The sequence below is a fragment of the Brienomyrus brachyistius genome, chromosome 1 (genome assembly GCF_023856365.1).
Source record: "Brienomyrus brachyistius isolate T26 chromosome 1, BBRACH_0.4, whole genome shotgun sequence".
Classification (NCBI taxonomy): Eukaryota; Metazoa; Chordata; class Actinopteri; order Osteoglossiformes; family Mormyridae; genus Brienomyrus; species Brienomyrus brachyistius.
In genome coordinates this window covers 33,030,152-33,053,066 of record NC_064533.1, presented here as the reverse complement: position 1 = coordinate 33,053,066, position 22,915 = coordinate 33,030,152, and the positions used below count along the sequence as shown (strand labels likewise).

At 41.5% G+C, this 22,915-nt stretch overlaps 2 protein-coding genes across 6 annotated transcripts in view; both read right to left on the bottom strand.

The window, feature by feature from the left end:
- The window catches only part of myo3b (myosin IIIB), a 101,860-nt gene extending 97,245 nt beyond the window's left edge, over positions 1-4,615 (bottom strand). Inside the window, exons 1-2 of the mRNA XM_049012059.1 lie at positions 4,555-4,615; positions 4,311-4,347 (exon numbers count right to left, since the gene is read on the bottom strand). Of these exons, the coding sequence (XP_048868016.1) occupies positions 4,311-4,347; positions 4,555-4,561 (44 nt within the window). The 5' untranslated portion in view covers positions 4,562-4,615. The remainder of the gene's footprint in view (positions 1-4,310; positions 4,348-4,554) is intronic.
- A 12,054-nt stretch (positions 4,616-16,669) lies between these two features.
- ubr3 (ubiquitin protein ligase E3 component n-recognin 3) overlaps positions 16,670-22,915 on the bottom strand; it is a 55,342-nt gene continuing 49,096 nt past the window's right edge. For 4 of the 5 annotated variants that reach the window (XM_049012017.1, XM_049012025.1, XM_049012027.1 and 1 more), the window contains 3 exons: positions 22,639-22,848; positions 20,437-20,576; positions 16,670-19,335 (listed from right to left, as the gene is read on the bottom strand). In XM_049012017.1, the coding sequence (XP_048867974.1) occupies positions 19,218-19,335; positions 20,437-20,576; positions 22,639-22,848 (468 nt within the window). In that variant the 3' untranslated portion in view covers positions 16,670-19,217. The remainder of the gene's footprint in view (positions 19,336-20,436; positions 20,577-22,638; positions 22,849-22,915) is intronic. The other variant, XM_049012045.1, reaches the window with a different exon arrangement.

Below are 22,915 nucleotides of genomic sequence, written 5' to 3'. Positions count from 1 at the left end.
CTAAGCCTTCTTCCATGGACAAGTTAATTTTTTTTGCATTTTGGACTGTCATTGTGTATTAACGGGGTCATTCCAATTTAAATTTGAAAATTTCCAAAAAGGTTTGTGCGCCATTTTTGATGTTGATGAAATTTGTCGTGTGAATTACACATACCTTCCACAGACCAGATTTTTTTTTTTTTGGTTTTCCATAAGAAATATAGCATCTTTTCTAAACCGGAAGTAGCAAAAAAATATTATTTAAAGTGCTTTCTTTTTTTACTACTATAGCAATTTGGCTCAATTATAGCTTGTTATACAGTTCAAAAAGTACTTCATTAAATAAATTAAAAGAAAGCGTGATTAGTGCAGTTTCAGTATTTTTTTCTTGTAACTTCTGCACACCATTATATTAAAACATGTTTTATGTTGTTTGAAAACAGGGAAAGAGTGTATTCTTTCCAATAAAGTGGAAGAATGACCCCCCCCCCCCCCATATGATTTGAGGTTCAAAAATAATGTTTTGTTTAAAAAAACACTATTGGGGTCAGGGGTGCCTGTATAGATACTGGGCCCCATGAAAGCATATCATATTCAGCCCCTAATCCAGACCAATTGTCTATGTTCCAATTTCTTAAGGCCCCTGTCACTCAGGGGTGCTTGGAATCATCCTAACAACCATCCCCCCCCCCCCCCAATGGCTCTCCTGATTGTGGTACTTAGCTCATGCAGGGGACCACATACCAATGTCTTATATATGCTAGCAAAGACTTGTTACTATAAGCCTATCGATGTTTTAAAAGCACCAAATATAGTTAAAAAAACAGGTATGTGAAAAAAGAAACTCAGACTTATGTAAAAGGTTTATATCATGAAAAGGACACCTTTGAGCTTTCCAATAAAGTATAGTTCAGCCATGTAGGTTTTATAGTAAAAAAGTTACAACTTATAAGAGAAGAATCAGAATTTTGATTTATTTTTCACTATATGAGGTATAAAAAAGGTGCTATATCTCAAAGGTTTTTTTTGAATGAACAAAGAACATTTCTCAGCTCTAGAAAATATGTATAATTCACACGCCAAATTTAATCAAAATCAAAAACGATGGTGTAAAGGCCATTTGTTGAATTTAAATGGAATGACCCAGCATTTTTGAAGAGCTTGCAGGAATACCTTTATGGTTGGAGTCACGTGTCAATTATATTATCTTTTCTTGTTCTTGCTTGCTGATTAATGGCACGTTCACTTAGAACGCTTTCACGTTCAACGTTAAAAGCAAAGTATAAATGCATATAAATGGCAAAACGAATTACAACAATAAGTTTTAGCCTTCAATTTAACTGCTGTACTACAGCAAAAACAAAAATATTGTGTAAAATGCAAATATGCTTTATTCCAATACACAAAAGCCATTGCTCAATTAGTGCTGGGTGGTACAGTATACCAGTATACCAGTTAATCCGGTATACCGATTTTAATTTCCCATACGGTATGAATTTTATATATACTGCCATACTGTAACATAGCTGAAACAATAGCTGTAATGCTTCAACAGGCAGAAAATGATATATTATTGTTCACTGATGAGAGCGCTATCGATTACTGTGGAGAGTGTATTGAGAGGGGACACCTGTCAACTGTGCGTACTCTTCTTACTAAGAGATACTGCAGGATAAAGGAAAATCTCTAATATTATTGATTTATCTTTGTAATAATAATTTAAATCATGCTGGTTAAGCAAATGCATTGTTACCAAGCTAATTATACAATAATAATCAATAAGACATGCCTCTACGAAGCTAGATATGTTATTAAAATAAATAATACATGTTGCCATCTAGCCTACATCATTAATCTAACAAAACATGTCAGTGAAACAATTATTATTATGACATCCCATTGTAAATCCACAGGCATCAATATGGAGTTTCCCCTTTGCAGCTATAACATCTGCTACTCTTCTGGGAAGGTTTCCATAATTTGTGAGCATTTGTGAGTTCAGGAGTTGGATGTGAAGGTCAGGCTCGCAATCTCCATTCTAGTTCATCCCAAATGTGTTTGATGGAGTTGAGGTCAGGGCCCTGTGCAGACCAAACAATTGTGCTTGGTGATGTGAGGCTTGCATGCAGCTGTTCGGCCATGGAAGCCAATTCCATGAAGCTCCGAGCGCACAGTTTTTATGCTGGATTTAATGCCAGAGGAAGTTTGGAACTCTGCAGAGTCAACACAGGACTGGCGCCTTTTACATACTATGCACCTCAGCACTCAGTGACCCCACTATTACTCTATATGGTCTGCAGCTCCGTAGCTGAGTTTCTGTTGTACTTAAATGCTTCCACTTTGCAATACTACCAACTTACAGTTGACCATGGAATATGTAGCAGGGAAGAAATGTCATGAACTGAATTATTGCAGAGGTGACATCCTATAACAGCCCATTCTTTCACAGATGTTTATAAACCTGACTGCATGGCTAAAAAAAATGTAAAAAGTTATACGCTTTTAAGTCATAAAAAATATTCTCTGCTCAACGCAGTAACCCCCACCACACTTATCCTGAATAAGAAGGCCCGGACATGCAATAAGTATAAATAATTCATCAAGCAAGAAAAGGGGGGTGACACCCTCAATGATTTTGACAACAAGCAGATCATGGGACATGTCCTGTATGGTTCACAGTGTGAAACCCATAGAAACCCCTTTTATTTTGAACATGAAAGCATGGCAGTTGCCTACTATGGATATATTTGGTCATTCTCACAGACATGGAAATCCTGCAGCAGAAAACCATGAGAAATACCATGATAGAATTTTGTGCAGAGCAACTGACATTAATTTAACTTATTAGGTATATTAAAAATATGTCATTTATAGATCTAATTTAATGATCCTTCAACAAACTGTCCCCCAATAAGCACTAACGCTGCAGTCTTAAGATCAAATAACACAAAATTAGATAAAATATTTTTACGTCTTTCAACTTTATTTTAATCTATAATAACCCACAAAAGACAATTACTATAAAAAATGTACATTCATTTGTTCCAATTGTTTTGTATTGCCAATTGTTTTACTCTACTACTGATAAACTACTCCAGAGCACCTAGTGAAAAATATAATTAAGTGCACTTAAGTCAGGGGCAGAATGCACTTAAGGGTTAATTACCGGACAGGGGGCTGACGAGATAGACAGACACTTTTATACAAAGACAATCGAACAACAGATGTGGCTCATTAGGGCCTCATAGGAGAGGAGGCAGGAAGGACAGGCAGACATGATGGGCAATACAGGACGCTAGTAACTTAAACTGAATTGTAGGTGGTGTTATAAAATATTATATCAGAAAAATATTTAAATTAGTTATGGAACTGACATTATTCACACTATATATCCATTTTCCAAACCGCTTATCCTACTGGGTTGTGGGGGGTCCAGAGCCTATCCCAGAAGCAATGGATATGAGGCAGAGAATAACCCAGAATGGGGGGCCAGCCCATCACAGGGCACACTCACACACCATTCACTCACACATGCACACCTATGGGCAATTTAGCAACTCCAATTAGCCTCAGCATGTTTTTGGACTGTGGAGGGAAACCGGAGTATCCGGAGGAAACTCCAGGACAATATGGGGAGAACATGCAAACTCCACACACATGTGACCCAGGCACTTGACTTGAACCTGGGTCGTAGAATTGTGAGGCAACAGTGCTAACCACTGCACCACCATGCCACCCCACTATATATCGGCTTTCTAAATATAATAAGTTAATTTAACATATAGACATGGTCAGTGAATAGTATGATGGGTGAAAAGCGGAGATGATTTAATGCGACCAGGTACCGAAAGGTCGTATAAATTGGAGTAGAAACTGTGAAGAGGTTCATGTATGGTACTGTAACGTAATGTCCTGTGCTTTCACTGGATACTCTCCTGCAATAAGGAAAAGTAACAAGCTCTCACCTTTTTAAATAGCTGGGAGCACTAACAACACCTGACACATCAGTTGCAGTCGATGGAGAATGCATTGAGACTCATAAAAATTTCTACTCAAACACTACTCTCTGCCCAAACACATAAAACATTTGAAACATGCCAAGTCTTCAGGGTTGGAGAGAAACACAGCGGTAATTCTAATAAAGCAGAATCATGTATCAATGGCGAATAATTTCTAATTTCTATTTTATATCCCGTGAATCTCATTCACGGTAACCAATAGCCTAATTATAAGACACCTTCAGATGCCAGTCATATTATTTACAAAGCTTGGAATTTGTTCTTTATTCATAGTTTCTTGAACTCAGTCATACTGTTATATAATTTACTTACCGTTTCTTTGCCTCCTCTGCACTCCCATTTGATTCCCCTGTAATTAACGGACACTTTATTAGGACAAAACCATAATATCATAATCAGTTGGCTCAGGACTGTCTTCAAAGACTCACTACGCACAACTAACTCTTCCTATCAAATGTCTTGACCATGGTTAATTGATGACTCAGTACTGGAAATGCTACATATCCCGGTTACATTACAATAGTAAAGAAAAAAAATACAATATATGTATGCTTGCCTTCCATCGCTGCATTTGAAACATCAGATTTTATTAGTTTCTGTTGCACCTAATTCATCCGTCACTGATTTAATTATTAACTAGAACCTGATAAGGACCGGGTCGTGTACTGTTGTTGTGATGTAAAGTACACCTTCAATGGTGAGCTCTGCTTAAATTCTTTCTAAAAGATAATTAAATTGTGCTCAAAAATTAGGACCAAATTCATCGCTAATGATTGCACTTAATGAATACAAAGAAAATGTATGCCTACTAGAAATACAGCTAAAAATTCAGATTAAAAAGAACAAATAGAAAACTTTCACTTCATATTAAAAACGGGAATGTAGAGTGGAAATAGTTGTAGTTTAACACGATTACATAAAATTACACATGTAGGCTAAATAATAAACAACATAGGCTAACAGGTTAGCCGACTTAACGACAGACGACTAAAACCAGGACAAGATAGATTAAAAAGCAGGTGTTATTCTTACCGAAGCACTGGTTTAGCAAGAACGTTAAACTGCTCAAATTAAATGTGGAAACTTGCAACATTTTACTGAATAGTAAGTGCGTTCTGTACAACCCTAAAACGCTATAGCACTTCTAACGCAAGACGCGTCTTAAAACTCATTTAAATTCTCTTGGTGTTTCCTACACATCTGACAAATTAATGTAATTACTTATGAATTCGTAAGTACGGGCAGCTTGACTGGGGATATTCATATGAAAAATGTCTCATTGTTTCTGTAATTTCACTTCACTTTTACTTCAGTGCACAAATACACTAGCGCAGTGTTGAGTCCTGCGGTTCTGCAGCCATGCGTAGTTAATCTGACTTCTCTGGGGCACAGTTAACTGTAAATTTTGTACTGTAGTAGAGAAAGAGGTTATATGAGTTTGTCCTTAATTGGCAAACCCCCTGACAACCGTCACCACTGTTAATCGTTAAAACAATAGCCAGTCCTGTATTCCTGCCCCCTCGTTCTCTCCCCAACGAAACAGGCCATACCTGTTACTAACTTACCTTGCTTCTCTTTTTATTCTGTCTGCAAGTCATGTCGGAAAAATCTTAAATAGGACATGAGAGCACATCAACGCCACTACCAAGTCATATTTACCAATGAGAAACTCGTAATTTTCTTTAAGCTCCGAGGTGTCATTACAATAAATATGGCAGAGCCTGTCGATATCACCACCGGGAAAGGCAAATTATTCTGAAAGTAGTAGCTACATTTTATGTAGTGTGTCACTGCAAAACTCTGAATTGTTTTGAAGGTTGAAGAGATTGACATTAAATGTCATACCGTGAAAAAAAAGATTTTTGTCTCAATATTTGACATGTAGCTGGTCAACTACCTGCTCTTTGAGTAAGGGATTATGAAAAGTTCAATTAACGCTATGAATGTGTTTTAGCATTGGAGGAACGAAAAATACTGCAAAATAAAAAGTAGCTTCCTGTCCTCCATTTTGCTCTGACACAGCCACTTGAACACGCATCATGTTGTAATTACGATTTCCCAACTCCCTAGTTGGACCTTCTGAGTAAGACTTGAAGGCAGAATTAGCCCTCCTGTGACTCACTTCAGCTGCCCCTTGTCTGCTCCCTCGTTAGTAGTCTATAAAGTCGTCCCTGTGTTGAGTTCCCCAGTACAGTCATTGATGTTGCATGAAGTCATTGATGTCATTACCCGCTTGTGCTCCTGAGTGTGTACTGTGCCTTGTATTCCTGCCCAATCCTCATTTCCCTGTTTTGATCCCTCGTGGTCCTTTTGATCTTACCCCATCTACAGTACTTTGTGTTTTCTTTTAATGAACCCCTTTTTGATTTTAGTTGATGCCTGCTTTTGCCTCTGTCCTTGCCTGTGACGTGACAGCCATTGGTCACTTAAAAACATTGGATATTAGCTCCGCTATCTTAATGGGCACAGGAACATTTTCTAAAATATAAGAAGGATATATTACCAGAAGTGGGCAAATTTTCAATTAACTGTATTTATAATATGCATTTAATTTCTTTTGAGTATTTTGTAATTTGTATTTTGCTGGATGGAAAAAAAATCAGATGTAATTTGTAACGAAATACTTTGAGCCAGCTGGGAGCAGGAGCGCGACCGCCAGGCGTGTCTTGGAAAGGCAGCACAGGTGGCATTTTGGGGCCGTGAAATGGAGCTGCTCAGCCAGGAGGAGGCGTGTCGCAAGTTGGAGGTCCAGCTGACCCAGAAGCGCCGAGAGCTGCAGGAGGCGGAGTCCACAATGCAGGATTGTGAGTGGGCGTGCCTCGCTCTGGAGACCCAGCTCACAAAGGCTCTCCATCAGTGGCGGCAGAAGGAGGCTGCACCGTCATCAGTCTCCAGCTGCTCCATGTGCTTCCTGTCCCTGGAAAAGGGGGCCTGGCTATGGATGTCGTTGGGAGTGATGATCCCTGGCCAGGAGAATCCCCAGTAAAGGGCACCAGATTCACCCAAGGTGCTCAAGAGGAAGGGTCGGCGGCCTGGGGGATCTGTCATGCCACTGCTGGCCAGCAGCTAAGCCCTACCAGTGCTTGAGAGTGGCTGCCCCCCCCCCCCCCTTTAGAGAGGATGCACTGGCGGCTACCACTGGATCCTGGGACTTGTCTCAGCCGAGGTGGGAACTGAGGATGGTGGTCTCTAGGACAGCTGACCTTTGGGGCGGGACAGTGTAGCACCGGTCAGATCTGTGTATCCCAGCATGCTCGCAGGCTGTATATAGCCCCTGGAGTCATTGTTGTTGTAAATACTAGTGTTGTTTTTCAATTGTGTCATGTTTGCTCTACCATGCCTTACGTGTACCTAGTCTGATCCTCGTATGTCCTTAGCTTGTATAAATCTCCCACCATGTGTGTACCTTACAGTTTGGTATCTGATGACCTTGTGTTTCTGCTGTTTTATTTTGGGCAGGTGCTCCTTGGGTGCTTGTTATAGTCCTACTAAGGACTGCAATTAAAAGAGCATGTTCTTCCCGGCAAGCAAGTCTCCTCGTCCTTCGCTGCTCTTCCGATGCCTCGGTCCGCCCAGATCTTTTCAGCGTAGGTCTAAAAAACTATTTCTTTGAGTTTGCGCATGTTTGGCGCTCTACTGTAAGACAAAGCAGGAAAGTCACACATCATGATAATCGATTTAAGTGTTACTGCTCCTGCTTGCACACACACAGGCACATACTGGCGCCCCTGTCAGCCACCGGCACTGACTCTGTGGGAAACACTGGCTAAAGAGTCTGGGTGTGACAGGTCTGAACCCCGAGACCGAAACCACCATACAGACGTACACGATCTCGTATCACGGTTCCGGAAGGCTGAACCGCGACATCCCCCCTAACCTCAATTCACTGCTGCAGCTGCAGCCTGTTAAGCTCTCGTCACGTTACTAATGTTACAAAAGTTATTTTCAATTCACAATTAACACTATAAGGCATGTAAATCACAAAATCATTATTCTGTTTAAGGTCATGGCAAGCTGTGTGTTTGGTAAGTATTACACAACACTAGGGCTGAAACAGTACACATATTTGTCAGCTGCTGTTACTATTTTACATGTATTTTTGGATTTTCAAACTACAGATTATTTTATTTTGATTAAATACAAAATATTGGTATGAGAAAATGTATTTTATTCTGTTACATTTGTTGAGCAAATATTTGTAACGTGACAAGATATTTGTTGATGTACTGTACTGGTGCACATCTCTGCAAGTATTCAAACTAGCCCAGCTAAATATAAACTTATGTTCACGGTGGAATGCAACCCACTATGTGTACGCTATGTACATTCATATATATCTGTATACATGTACAGTTGTGGCCAAAAGGTTTGAGAATGACAGAAATATTGATTTTCACAAAGTCTGCTGCCTCAGTTTTTATGATGGCAATTTGCATACACTCCAGAATGTTATGAAGAGTGATCAAATGAATTACAATTAATTGCAAAGTCCCTCTTTGCCATGAAAATGAACTTAATCCCAAAACACCAATTTCCACGCCATTTCAGCCCTGCCACAAAAGGACCTGCTGACATCATTTGGCTGAGGCGAAGACTTTTGGAGGATCGCTTGGTGTCAAGAAGGACAACAAAGAAGCCGCTTCTCTCCAAGAAAAACGCCAGAAAAACCATCCCTAAGAACACAACCATGAATAAAGAATGGCACCAAAACATCCCCCGAGAGCAACTTCTCCCAACCATCCAAGAACAGATTGGAGATGAACAATGCCTTTTCCAGCATGATGGAGCACCGCGCCATAAGGCAAAAGTGATAACTAAGTGGCTCAAGGAATAAAACATCGACATTTTGGGTCCATGGCCAGGAAACTCCCCAGACCTTAATCCCATTGAGAACTTGTGGTCAATCCTCAAGAGGCAGGTGGACAAACAAAACCCCACAAATTCTGACAGACTCCAAGCACTGATTATGCAAGAATGGGCTGCCATCAGTCAGGATTTGGCCCAGAAGTTGATTGACAGCATGTCAGGTTGAACTGCAGAGGTCTTGAAAAAGAAGGGCCAGCACAGCAAATATTGACTCTGCATAAACTTAACGTAATTGTCATTAAAAGCCTTTGGCGCTCATGAAATTCTTGTAATTACACTTCAGTATTCCATAGAAACATCTGACAAAAAAATCTACGAACACTGAAGCAGCAAACTTTGGGAAAACCAATAAATGTCATTCTCAAAACTTTTGGCCACGACTATGTTATGTATACATAAACATCTAAGTGTGGTGAAGTTTTGTGATCAATGAGATGTTTTCCACAACAACAATAAGAAACCATTTACAATAAAATTAGACCTCTTTCCTGAGACTGTGACACTACAATATGTATGCATGGTTAGTGGTTTATATGCCACTATCATACCATCTAGCTTTAATGTCCAATAAGAGTGGGGTTACAGGAACTCACAAGGATATTCACAATACCCCTGGATTCAGATAGCATCCGTTTTGGCTGCAGGCAGGAATCTGATGTAAACAAAGAAAGAAAGAGATAATCTTTCTGTGCAGCTGTTTGCCAGTATTCAGAAAATAGCTACAAATATAAACTAGTAAATTGTATTGTACTGTAAATGTAGTTTTTGGCCAGAAATTTGGCTATTTTTAAACCCCACTCAGCACTCATATGTACTTATTTAGCTGCACTTCTACCCAAGAATGTGTACATGTTAGATATCACTACCGTAACAGTCTATTCATTTGTTTAATAAATGTTGATAAAGTCAGTGCGTCACATCCAGCCCGAACGTTTCCCCTCGGTGTGGCTCTAAACTACCACACCTGGGGCTTGTCAGTCTTACCTCTCATTCCTGCCCTCCTGTTAATCACTCACAGCTGCCTCCTGTGTGCTCCATTGTTAGTCATGTATATTAGTGTCTCTCAGTGCTGTGCTCCCTGTCTGGCCATTGTGACCTCTCTGCAGTTGGTCACCTGTCCTGTTCGGCTTAATAAACCCCCCTTTATGTGGGTTCTGTTTAAAAGTAGCCTGGATTTGGGTCATCCCTTATTTATTGACGTGAGTTTCTTGGTGAAACAGTTCCTATACAAAAAATATGGCACATAACTCAGCATGACCAAACCTTAACCACAGCAAGCCTGCTTCCCAAAATTTGTATTTTTATTTTTGCATGATCTCAAATCATATACTAACAGATAAAATATTATATTTAAGGAATTGCTCCAAATACATGACAAAACTAGCAGGATAATTGGAGCTTTTCCCTTCAAAATGACTGACTACGGCAAAGAGGCTTTCATTATTTTCTGTAATGATTTAATAAGCACATTTTAATGCCATGATGTAGTGAAATGGCAGAAATGTCTTTTTATTTATCTTGCTGCCACATCAAGAATTAAGAGTGCAAAAAAAAAAATTAATTGCCATTCCTCTTTCTGCAATTTTATAAGAGCGCATCTATCATCGTTTCAGTCCTTCTGCTAAATGCAAATCTAAAGAGAACTGAAGCCATAGTAAGTGAGGAATTTGCAGGCATTCCAGGTGGTTAATATGTAAACATTTTTAGACTTTCCGGAAGGAAATGGCAGCACAACACATATGACCAAGTATTAGTCAATATACAGCATAATACAAAACCCTTATATTACAGGTTAGAAGATCACTATTATTATGGTTAGGTGGTAATTCACAAGGGAAATAAATCACCATATAAATTATTTTCCAACAGCATGGAAAACAAGATCTCTACATTCTAATGCATTTTAATTACATTCTAGCCAAAATGATGCACACATGTCAGAAAGGCGAGCTGAAAACCAGACCGCCGCAAACACTCAAAAAGCAGTTGATTCTTGCAGGGAATAGATTGTAATTTTCTTCCTTCCATCTGGACTGCATAATGGATGGTTGTAAAATGCAGAAGAGTGTGTGTGCGGGGTCCTAAAAAGCCTGGTTAATGAAGGTAACCATGGCACTAGCTTCCATTTTGATACTCTGAAGATCTTGAGGAGCAATACCATTCAAACAATGCAGCCATATTGAGCAATTGAAGATCAGAGGGACCATATTCTTGATCTATTATATGTCAATAACTTGATGCTGTAGGAATGCACTTATAACATGCTCGGTGAGAATGGGACCTCTTGCTTGTCTAAGAACGGTAGCATACATGTGGTTTTGGGACCGGTCCACCGCCACAGACACTTTTTCATTAGCGTGGTCACACCAAAACTGAAGCACCTCTGCACAAGTCTCCACAGTGCAACGTTTTCGTTGCATATGCAACTAAAAATGAATGTTTACAAATTACAAAAACTATTCCCTCGCGCATGTGTAAATTTGACTGAGCCATCATTGTATATCACATGAAACACCAGGAAGGAGCGAGGATTCATGTGTAGGGTTGGGTATTGAGAACCTGTTCCAAATTAGACACCATTCTAAATTTTTAAGAACTAGGAATTCGATAAGACATTTGAATCATGGTTCGACTCATCGAACCAATAAAGGACGTCCTCTGTGGCTGGTCAATAAGTACTCTCGCTCTCACTGGACAATAAGATTAACTTTGGGGCCCTATTTTCCACGATGCAAAGTGGTTTGCAAATGTGCTAGTTTCGTACCAGCACATTGCTTATTTTCACACCATGTGCGCACGTTGTCAAAATAGCAAATGATTTTCCACAGCAGCACAACACGTTTGCCCAAGTATTAGTCAATATACAGCTACAATGAGGCAAGGCCGAGTGCATTGTGGCTGCATTGCTATTTTAAGGCAGTCACATGACATTGCGCCTTTGACCAACAAAATGTGTAAAGTAAGCGGCACATTTTAGAAATGAACAGGTGCACGATGCTCATTATGGACACAGGTTATGACCTTGAGGTGCATTAATGTTTTTTTTTATTTTATTTCATTTTATTTATATACGTTATATACGTCTGGTCCTTTCACGTAATCATACTCTTTAATGTAACATTTTCAGTAGGCCTACAGGCCGGTCTGCACACCACATCAGAAGACAAGCTTTTAAAACTAATCAACAGCCTAGCGTAATTCTTCTCAGATTTGACAATGGTTCTTTTTTATCTCAAATTTTGGCTTTAGATCATTAAGACCACTCTCTCCTATAAATGAAAGAAAGAATTTGTAACTAGGCTATCAAGACTGTCTGCAATGTCCTTTCTTGTAAGGGAATTACCATTAGTAAGCTCTTGTCTTGTTCGACCTTCCACATAAATTGGTAATCTCAAAATTCCCACCAGGAATTTACACTTGAACAGTTGACATTCTGGGGCAGCTGACTGGAAGAATCTGGTGACGTGACAACATCTAACTTACCAGCTTACAGGAATGGTGAACACACTATTGTTGCAACATGCAATGCTTGTGAAATGCTGCACTACAACAGTGAAAATGTAATGCTTCTGGGAAATGTACTCCTGAATTGCTATTATTTAATTACTTTGTTTTCATCTTGATTTTGAATATTGCTATTTGGCAAATGGGTGGGTGATCAGTGCTGCTTCGTGACTCAGACACTCGAGTCAGTGACTCTTCATTTTTGTTTCATCTCAGTTCGTTGGTTGGCTCATTGGTTGGTTGGTGCTTTGGTTCATTTCTTGGTTTGTTAGTTCCTTCATTCGTTGTTTCATTGGTTCAGTGGTTTGTTGGTTCGTTCATTGGTTCATTAGCTCGGTCGTTGGTTCAATCATTGGTTCATTCGCTGGTTTGTTCAGTGGTTCACTGGTCCATTTAGTAGTTTGTTGGTTTGTTCACTGTTTTCTTTCGCTGGTTCGTTCAGTGGTGTGTTGTGTTGTTTGCTGGTTTGTTGGATTGTTGCTTCATTTGTTGGTTCATTGGTTGATTCATTTATTGTTTTGTTGGTTTATTTATTAGTTCATTCATTGGGATTTTTATTAGGTTGTTCATTTGTTGGTTCATTCGTCTGTTCATTGGTTCATTCATTGAGTCGTTCGTTGGTTCGTTGTTTTACTCGATATTCATTTGTTGGTTCGTTAATTCATTCATTGGTTCATTCATTCATTGGATCATTCATTGGTTGGTTCGCTCGCGTTGGTTCATTCATTGGATCATTCATTAGTCCATTGGTTCACCAACATACCCCGATGGAGTATATATTATCACTGGTGATTTCAATGAAGCAAATTTTAAAACTGTTTTGCCCAAATTTTACCGGCATGTAAAATTCTCCACCAGAACTATAAATACGTTGGACCATGTTTTCAGCAATGTTAAAAAGCCACATCTCTCTGACCCTGAAGCCTGTCTACAGACTCCTCATAAATAGAATTAAACCTACTATCAAAATAATAAATTGTTTGGAATGTGCAGAATGGGACAGCTTGGAAGAACAAACATGACATACCGACCAGCCGGACATTAACCCTTATGCATCCTCTGATCCTGAATGCAGCAGGACCTGTATTGATAAGGTGACTTGATAAACGCATGTGCATCTTCCCCAACCAAAAGGCCTGGATGAAGAGTGAGGTCTGGTACTTACTAAAGGCATGTGATGCACCCTACAGGGCTAGTGATACTGCAACATACAGCATAGCCTGTTTCGCAGGTGTTTTGTTAGTGAATTATGGCCGGAAGCAGGTTGTCTATTGCTAGCTTTCTGTTAGCATCAGATGGATTATATATGGTTATGATTTTTATAAACGTAAAGTCTCCAGGTAAATAAAATGGTCTGCATTTCAGAATGACATATGCCAGCGAGGATGGAGTAGTGATTATCAACAATCAGAAAATTACATACTACCTAAACTTATGGGGGGCTACAGATAGAGGCTAGGGGTTGTAGTAAATGGACTGCATTTATATATATAGCGCTTTTCTACTCCTACTAGTACTCAAAGCGCTTTACATTTTATGCCTCACATTCACCCATCCACACACTCATTCACACACCGGTAGCGGAGGCTGCCATGCAAGGTGCCAACCTGCTCACCAGGAGCAATTTGGGGTTCAGCGTCTTGCTCAAGGACACTTTGATGGGATCAGGAGGAACCAGGACTCAAACCTGCAACCCTCCAGTTGCTGGACGATAGCGCTACCTCCTGCGCCACCATCTTCCCCAAGTAGTAGTGACAGGGGCATCTAGGGAATACATTGTTATTTTTTTAAGCATATTTTCTATTCATATGCACGTTCATCCTAACTAGTCTTGAGTTATAATAAAATGCTAATATATATATTTGCTAAAGTTTAGTTTCCACACGTTTGGTATTTGGTACAATATACAAATTTTATATAAATCCCTCAGTGACTGGAGCCGTTTTTTGCCAGCTAAGCGTAATTTGTTTGTGTACAGTTATTAATAATCTAGGTAGCAGTAAGCAAGAAAATCACAGTGTGTGTCAGTATGACATTAGATGGTAGTTATTTAATGTACCATATATATGTCTGCTATGGTTCTTACTGTTAAGTCATGAAAAGCCATGGCCATAGCGCAAATGAGAAAGCAATAAACAGAATATAAATATAATGAATGACATTTTAAACACTGACATTAAGACGTACATGAAGAAATACATTTAACCATCTAAATGGAGTATAACTGGAATGTGCAAAAAATGAATAGGTGTAGTTTCAGAATTGCGTTACACAACTAGGACTAAAAACACATTTATTAGCTTTCGCATTTCCAGTTGATACATCCAATAATCAAATAGATTGTAGAAGTTGGGGGTGCAGGAGCAGTAAGGATTAGATGGGGGAGGGGTGGTGGGGCTGTCCGGGGAGCACACTGTTATCCATCTGACACCATCATCAGTTACCAGTGAGCATTTTCATCCATTCCTGGTCATCAAGGTCTGTAGGGCACGTTGTTTTATGCTCTAACCCTCATCTGGATTACTTTATTGATGGTATTGTTTCAACTGTAAGTTACCCCATTTCATGGCTTAGCCATCAATCAGATACTAATTAAAATTACTTCTTAATTACATATTCATCCAATAAATTGTGCTCCCACAATGGGTTTTGGTATTGCAGGTTCAGGTGGATTTTAAATGCATCATATATATATATATATAAATGCAGTACGTGCAAGAAGGAATTATACTGGGAATTCTACAGTCACACTGGTTAGCAGGCCTGCTCTGCCTTCAATTTAACTTAACCAGCCTGCGTGCCCCAAAGGCCAGACCTTGGGCACATTGAACCTGGTGTAACTGTGCTTCCACTGAAAAAGGCCGTGCTTTGTGGAGCCTTGAGGCGAAACTGAAAGGTAATCATTGTGTACAGCGTGGATTTCAGCAGCAGATGCCTGGTGCCCAGTAGCAATGTGCCGTTGTATTGTACTGGTATACATGTGCACCTGTGGCAGCCGCTGAGCAAAATTTAAGTGAAGCAGACTCTAGACCAGGGCTCTTTAAATCCTGCCCTCGATTCCAAATCCCGGCTGTGTTTTCAATTCTCCCAGTTAGTTGATAATCACTGATTCTGATTGGCTGGGGGCTTCACACCCAGCTCACAGGTAAAGGTAGGCCGGAAAATCAGCAATGCTTGGCCTTTGAGGACCATGATTCGGATAGTCCTGATCTAGACTGACCCCCCGCCCGGGTATAATTTCACATCTGATCATATATTAGTCACTAATATAAACATAAATATAGATATTTCTTTGTTAAGGACTAAAATATATTAGTAACTACATTAGCAAATAGTAAAATATTTCCGTTGGTTGGTAATTTGTATCAAATGTAGTCCTATTTAGCCTGCATCCCGAGTCTTTAACTGTGTGATGATTAACCTGGTGAGTCAGGTTAATGCCTATAAAATGATGTGGACAAAAAATTGTGTTTTTATCCGAACAGCAGTTTCCATTGTTGCCTGAGTTTTCACCCTCATTGTGTCCCCTAATTGCCAGCTCCTGGTGACCCTAGAATTTAATTTCATTGTTTAGTGTTTTCAGAATCTCAGTTTTTCTTCAGTGCGCTGTTTCGTTCAGCGAACCCATCAGTCTTCACTAGGGCTACCACTTTTGATCTGAAGTAATTAGGGTGATCACCCCACATCCCTGCTTCACCTTCAGTCTTAAAGAAACTGCCAGTGATGTACACTGCCATTGTCCCAAGAGATGTAAATCAAACTTAATTCCTCAGCAATGTTTAAAGCGAGCAGGGAAAACAAGCACAGACAGCCTGTCAGTACCACGTAGCATTTACTGGAAACTATTTGGCGTCTGACTGGATGTACTGGAGCAAGATATAGAGGGGATGCACTTCTGAACTGTTAAATATGTCTGTCTACAGCTTTAAATATTAAAATGTAAAAATGAAGACCGATCCAAAATATCTTTGGTCACATGTTCCAGCCTTGGATCTACTTTGTCCTTTAGCAAGGTTGTGCATCTTCCTTATCTGATTGATGGTTTCTTTATTCCCTGTTCATTAAAAGCTAAAACACAAGCTAAGGTAGAGGCCTCACAATTCTTATTTGTTACCCACGCTATAGTGATATGCACTGGAGAAATTCCACGCAGTAAAATTCCATATTCCCCAACAACCAATCCGACAAATTCAGGTTGATTCATATCATTAATATTCTACTGGCACAGCAGACTACCAGTGTGACATTTTGTGGGTATTTATACTCAAGGGGAAAAAGAAATGAAAACACAATCACAGCCCTGCTTTTTATTCTGCACTTTATTAACATATGTTACATTTTCCTTTAAATGTCTAAGTCATACATTCTGATTCCAAATCAGAAGGTTTGAGTCAGCACCTACAGTAATGTACTGTATTTTTTATTGTTCATTCATTCAGCAAAAACACACAGAGAAACACTCAGCTTTCTGATTACATTGTTCACCCACAGCTCAAAAGGGTTTCCCATGGGGTGGGGGGGTTAGGCTGGGGGGCTGTGAATCAGGAAACGGAGTGAAAACCTGACAAGTAAACAGATCAGCAGCATGCATAAATTCCAGAAAAAAATTCAAATGCTTTCCCTCCCTAAAAGCTTAATTTTTCCCCATAGTATGATGTTGGGTGGGGGCGGGATAGAACAGTGACTCCTTCCCACTGCCAACAAATGTCAACAGAAACGTGTTATCTGTCCTTTATTTGATAAAGTAATATGTCATTCAGGCACAACAGGATAATAAATAGTTACTGTTATTCAGAAACGGGCAAAAGATACGTATCTAGGACACAAAGGGTCACAACAATATTTCTAGATGTGTGTTTTATGCATACACGTCTTTTTAACTTTAATCCTGCCTCGGAATTGATCTGGAATGCATCTAGGGCCCAGTATCGGGCCCTGACCCATACCCAGTGGGTGACTGAAGCTAAAGAATTTCGAAAATCTGTGTATAAACGATAAGTGAACAAAACTCCCCAGAGAAACCTGGTTGACACAAAATCAGGAAGTAAGAATCATTAAAACACTTTAAATATGTTGACTCATAACAAACAATAAGCCAAACAGAATCTGAATTGAATTTCACTGTGAATTTAACAGAGATTAAGAATCATCCATAAATTAGCATCCCTATCCCCATTGTTTCTGCACAAACACATGCCGTAAAATCCAAATAATCTTTTTGAAATATTTTTTTAAAATTGGCCCAGAATGAATTCGGGGGGGGGGGGGTGTGACGGATCTAGAAAAGCTAATGACTGCCCGAACCCGACTTAGAGAGCGAACAATATGTTATCCTCATATCTACAAAGGAAATCTGAGTCCAACACAAAATGCCAAGCTGAGAGCAGAGAGAGCTGGGGGGGGGGGGGGGGGAAGACATTAACTTCACTTATACCCACAAGCATTAGGATCAACAAAGCTAAAGTTATTCCCTTTCTTTGCCAGTATTCACATATATTGTTTAATTCTCCACTTAAAAATTTAATTACAACATGCTGCTGCTATATTTGTGGAAACACAGATTTAAGTGCTGTTTTTACCCTTTTAAACCAAAATGTTTCTGCCAAGCTTCAACAGCACTGGGGAGTGGGTTTATATGTTGCTTTACAATCAGCTAGATGATTGGAGTCTCCCAATCAACTAATCAGAATCTGTGCTCTTCTCCACCATTAGGACCCTCCAACAGACCAAACGTGATGAAGAAAGGCTTCTACAGTGCAAAACAAAAAGCACAAAAACAAGGACAGCCCACTGCATGACCAAACCTCAGGCCAGGCCTGTCTTGGAGCAGCTCACATTTGGACGAAAATGCCAAGCAAGACCTGCTTCAAAGAAGGTCAAGATGGGTGGGGTGGGGGGGGCAGTCCACACACCACCATCCCCAGCCATCTAAGGCTGAAAGCAAATCATAAAGAAAAATTAACTTTACAAAGCTAAAAATCTTTTCTCTAACAATGAATAGCAGCATTTCTTTAAATATAAACAACTCTGTATTTTAAACTACAGCAAAAAGAAAATTCCTGAGGATGAAATGCAACTACATTTGAAGAAGAGCCACTTGCAGGTGTGCAAAGGACTCACTATTACCTACTATTACATGTCAACAAACACTTTACAGGTACAGAACTACATCTTCTACAGGACCTTAGAACTCATGTAATGGGTGAAGGGTACACCACAGGATTGGGATGGGGTTTATGTTGACTCAAACAATGTGACCAAACACCGCTTCAAACATACCAATCCATGGAGTGAATAGCTATTGACTTATTTCTAATATTAGTAATACATTTTTAGGCTCTGGTACCATATTAGGTTAGTACTAGTTGGCCCCAGCACTTAAATTTGCTTTAGCAATTTAACATTGTTTTCGGGCAAAAAAAATAAACGCATTGTCACAGGCAAGTTCATATAGCTGCTGATCTGACAGTCCGAGTCCCCTGGAAAGTTTTTTTTTTCTTTTATTTTTTAAACATCGGGATGAATCACACATACTTAAAAGAAAAATGAGGGAAAAACCCTTTCTACCAGACGAAATTGTGCTTTCACATCCAGCTTTCCCAGCTTTAGCATGTTCTCTTTGAAACCTATGCTTAAACGACACATTTATAACAGAAATTAGTGTTCAAGCATGATTGTATAAACGGAGTCTCACGCAAACCCACGCCGTGCCAGTCAGGCCTCCAAAACATTCTGGAAATTCACCCGGGAGTTTCTAGAGGCCGCAGACACCAGTGAAAGTGATTCCCCAATCCCCCCCACCACACAGGGAGGTGAGTTTTTCTTCATTTTTTTGGGCAGGGGGGCATGCTACAGTCCGTTGTAATGGGGCCCCCAGCGCTTATTGATGTGGTCAAAGGTATGGGATACCCACTGCTGCCCAAGAACCCGGTAGCGCTCCTCACACAGGAACAAAGGCTTGCCACGGCTGCAGGAGGGAAAGTGGACAAACAAAAAGTACGTCTGTTACCCACTTTGCACTTAAAATTTACCAGCAATACCTGAAACTTTAAAAACACCAAGCTTCTTGACTTCTACCATTCATCACAACATCACTGCCCAGACATTGTCTCCCCACCTCGTAGATTTACTTTGTACAACGTCAAGAAGATCAGACCTTATTTGTCAGAAAAAGCAGCTGAACTCCAGGAATTTGTCATTTCACAACATGACTACTGTAGCTCTTTCCTGGCAGGACGTTATCTCTGGTGTTCAGTCAGCTGACATGGTTTCATCCTAAACTTCTACTAGTATCCCTTCATTGACTTGTCCTAGAAGGTGTGAATGGAATGGCACTTTGACATGTTCATCAGGACCTATGCTCTGCCATGCTCTCTATGGTCAGTAAGCCAACATGATCTAGTGATCAAATCTCACTAGTTGCTTTCATGTGTAGCTCCTCAATGGTGCACAAATGGTCAGCAGGGTTCTTCACAACCTTCAAGAATGCAAGACCCATATCTTCCAGGAAAACCATAGCAAATTCATTTTACCACTGACTCTCCAGTGATCCGTCTTCACAGACTTTCCCAGCCTAGTCAGCTTCAGACACCTGAATTCTTGTGATATATTATGTGCCTCATTTTTAAGTTACTTTGGACAAAAGCATCTAGCAATTAAATAACTGCAAATGTAAGACACATACTGTGTTTATGACTGTATGTCTAGCCATCACATTGTATCAGTCTACTTTGGATTATCATTAGATGTATGAGATGGTTTTCAAGCTATTATAGAAGTACACAGATGGCTGTTATTGGTAGATCAGAGTGACCTTTAAAGATCATGTAATTACCTTCCTTACACAGTCGCCCACACCCTCCCCCAATCCTGGTACCTGCATGAATGCTCATGTAAAAAACAAGTCAACTGAAATGATGGATTGATAAAATAAGTTACAGGTTTAAATAATATCAATAAATAATCCAGGAAAATAATACTGTTTCCAGGGCAACCACAGATATGCTGTTTCTGAGGCAACATCCCTAAATGACACCAGGATTTCTGGATGTATGTGTACGCGATTTACCGGAGGTCGCGGTCCTCTTCTCCATGGGCATCCAGGTAGACTGAGCCCCACAGACAGAAACGATGGCCTCGGATGATGATGATGACAGAGGCATTGATCAGGAGGAATATTCCTGTTGCTGCTCCACAGGCCTGGGAGTGCTGTTGAAGGAGAGAGACATGAGGTGTGTCACAGAGTCACAGCCCAAGGGCCAACTGTGACCCTGCTGTCTATTCACTTTGTATACAATCTAAATGCACTGACAGTCGGGTATTGCTAAGGCTATGCAATCAGTAATCTGGCAGCCAAATCTGTATAAAAATCAAGGAAACAAAACTAGAAGGGAAAAAATGGATGCTGTTGGAACAACAACGATGTATTTTCTGGATGGCTTCTCACTGAGCACTCACCAGCACACACTGGCAGGGCATCTCACTGAACACTCACCAGCACGCACTGGCAGGGCATCTCACTGAACACTCACCAGCACGCACTGGCAGGGCATCTCACTGAACACTCACCAGCACACACTGGCAGGGCATCTCACTGAACACTCACCAGCACGCACTGGCAGGGCATCTCACTGAACACTCACCAGCACACACTGGCAGGGCATCTCACTGAACACTCACCAGCACACACTGGCAGGGCATGTCACTGAACACTCACCAGCACGCACTGGCAGGGCATGTCACTGAACACTCACCAGCACGCACTGGCAGGGCATGTCACTGAACACTCACCAGCACGCACTGGCAGGGCATCTCACTGAACACTCACCAGCACGCACTGGCAGGGCATCTCACTGAACAATCACCAGCACGCACTGGCAGGGCATCTCACTGAACACTCACCAGCACACACTGGCAGGGCATCTCACTGAACACTCACCAGCACGCACTGGCAGGGCATCTCACTGAACACTCACCAGCACACACTGGCAGGGCATCTCACTGAACACTCACCAGCACGCACTGGCAGGGCATGTCACTGAACACTCACCAGCACACACTGGCAGGGCATCTCACTGAACACTCACCAGCACGCACTGGCAGGGCATGTCACTGAACACTCACCAGCACAAACTGGCAGGGCATCTCACTGAACACTCACCAGCACAAACTGGCAGGACATCTCACTGAACACTCACCAGCACAAACTGGCAGGGCATCTCACTGAACACTCACCAGCACAAACTGGCAGGGCATCTCACTGAACACTCACCAGCACGCACTGGCAGGGCATCTCACTGAACAATCACCAGCACGCACTGGCAGGGCATCTCACTGAACACTCACCAGCACACACTGGCAGGGCATCTCACTGAACACTCACCAGCACGCACTGGCAGGGCATCTCACTGAACACTCACCAGCACACACTGGCAGGGCATCTCACTGAACACTCACCAGCACGCACTGGCAGGGCATCTCACTGAACACTCACCAGCACGCACTGGCAGGGCATGTCACTGAACACTCACCAGCACGCACTGGCAGGGCATGTCACTGAACACTCACCAGCACGCACTGGCAGGGCATGTCACTGAACACTCACCAGCACGCACTGGTAGGGCATCTCACTGAACACTCACCAGCACGCACTGGCAGGGCATCTCACTGAACAATCACCAGCACGCACTGGCAGGGCATCTCACTGAACACTCACCAGCACACACTGGCAGGGCATCTCACTGAACACTCACCAGCACGCACTGGCAGGGCATCTCACTGAACACTCACCAGCACACACTGGCAGGGCATCTCACGGAACACTCACCAGCACGCACTGGCAGGGCATCTCACTGAACACTCACCAGCACGCACTGGCAGGGCATGTCACTGAACACTCACCAGCACGCACTGGCAGGGCATGTCACTGAACACTCACCAGCACAAACTGGCAGGGCATCTCACTGAACACTCACCAGCACAAACTGGCAGGACATCTCACTGAACACTCACCAGCACAAACTGGCAGGACATCTCACTGAACACTCACCAGCACAAACTGGCAGGGCATCTCACTGAACACTCACCAGCAGGCACTGGCAGGGCATCTCACTGAACACTCACCAGCACGCACTGGCAGGGCATCTCACTGAACACTCACCAGCACGCACTGGCAGGGAATCTCACTGAACACTCACCAGCAGGCACTGGCAGGGCATCTTACCGAACACTCACCAGCACAAACTGGCAGGACATCTCACTGAACACTCACCAGCACACACTCGCAGAAGCTCTGCTGCTTGCAGCACATCCCCTTGAGACAGACGAAGGTGCCGCAGACGAGACAAAGGGCTGGGTCCTTGGGCACCTTTTTGCAATAGGAGCAGGCCTTTCTGTGGTAGTACTGAAAGATGGTGTTGTAGTTCTCAGGTAACTGAAGGAGGTGCGGTGCTGCCCACTGGGGGTCCTGCACAAGCAGGGTCTATTGAAGGATGGGTGACATTAATGTGGCATTAAAGGTGGAGCCAGAGTAACCAAAGCACAGTCCA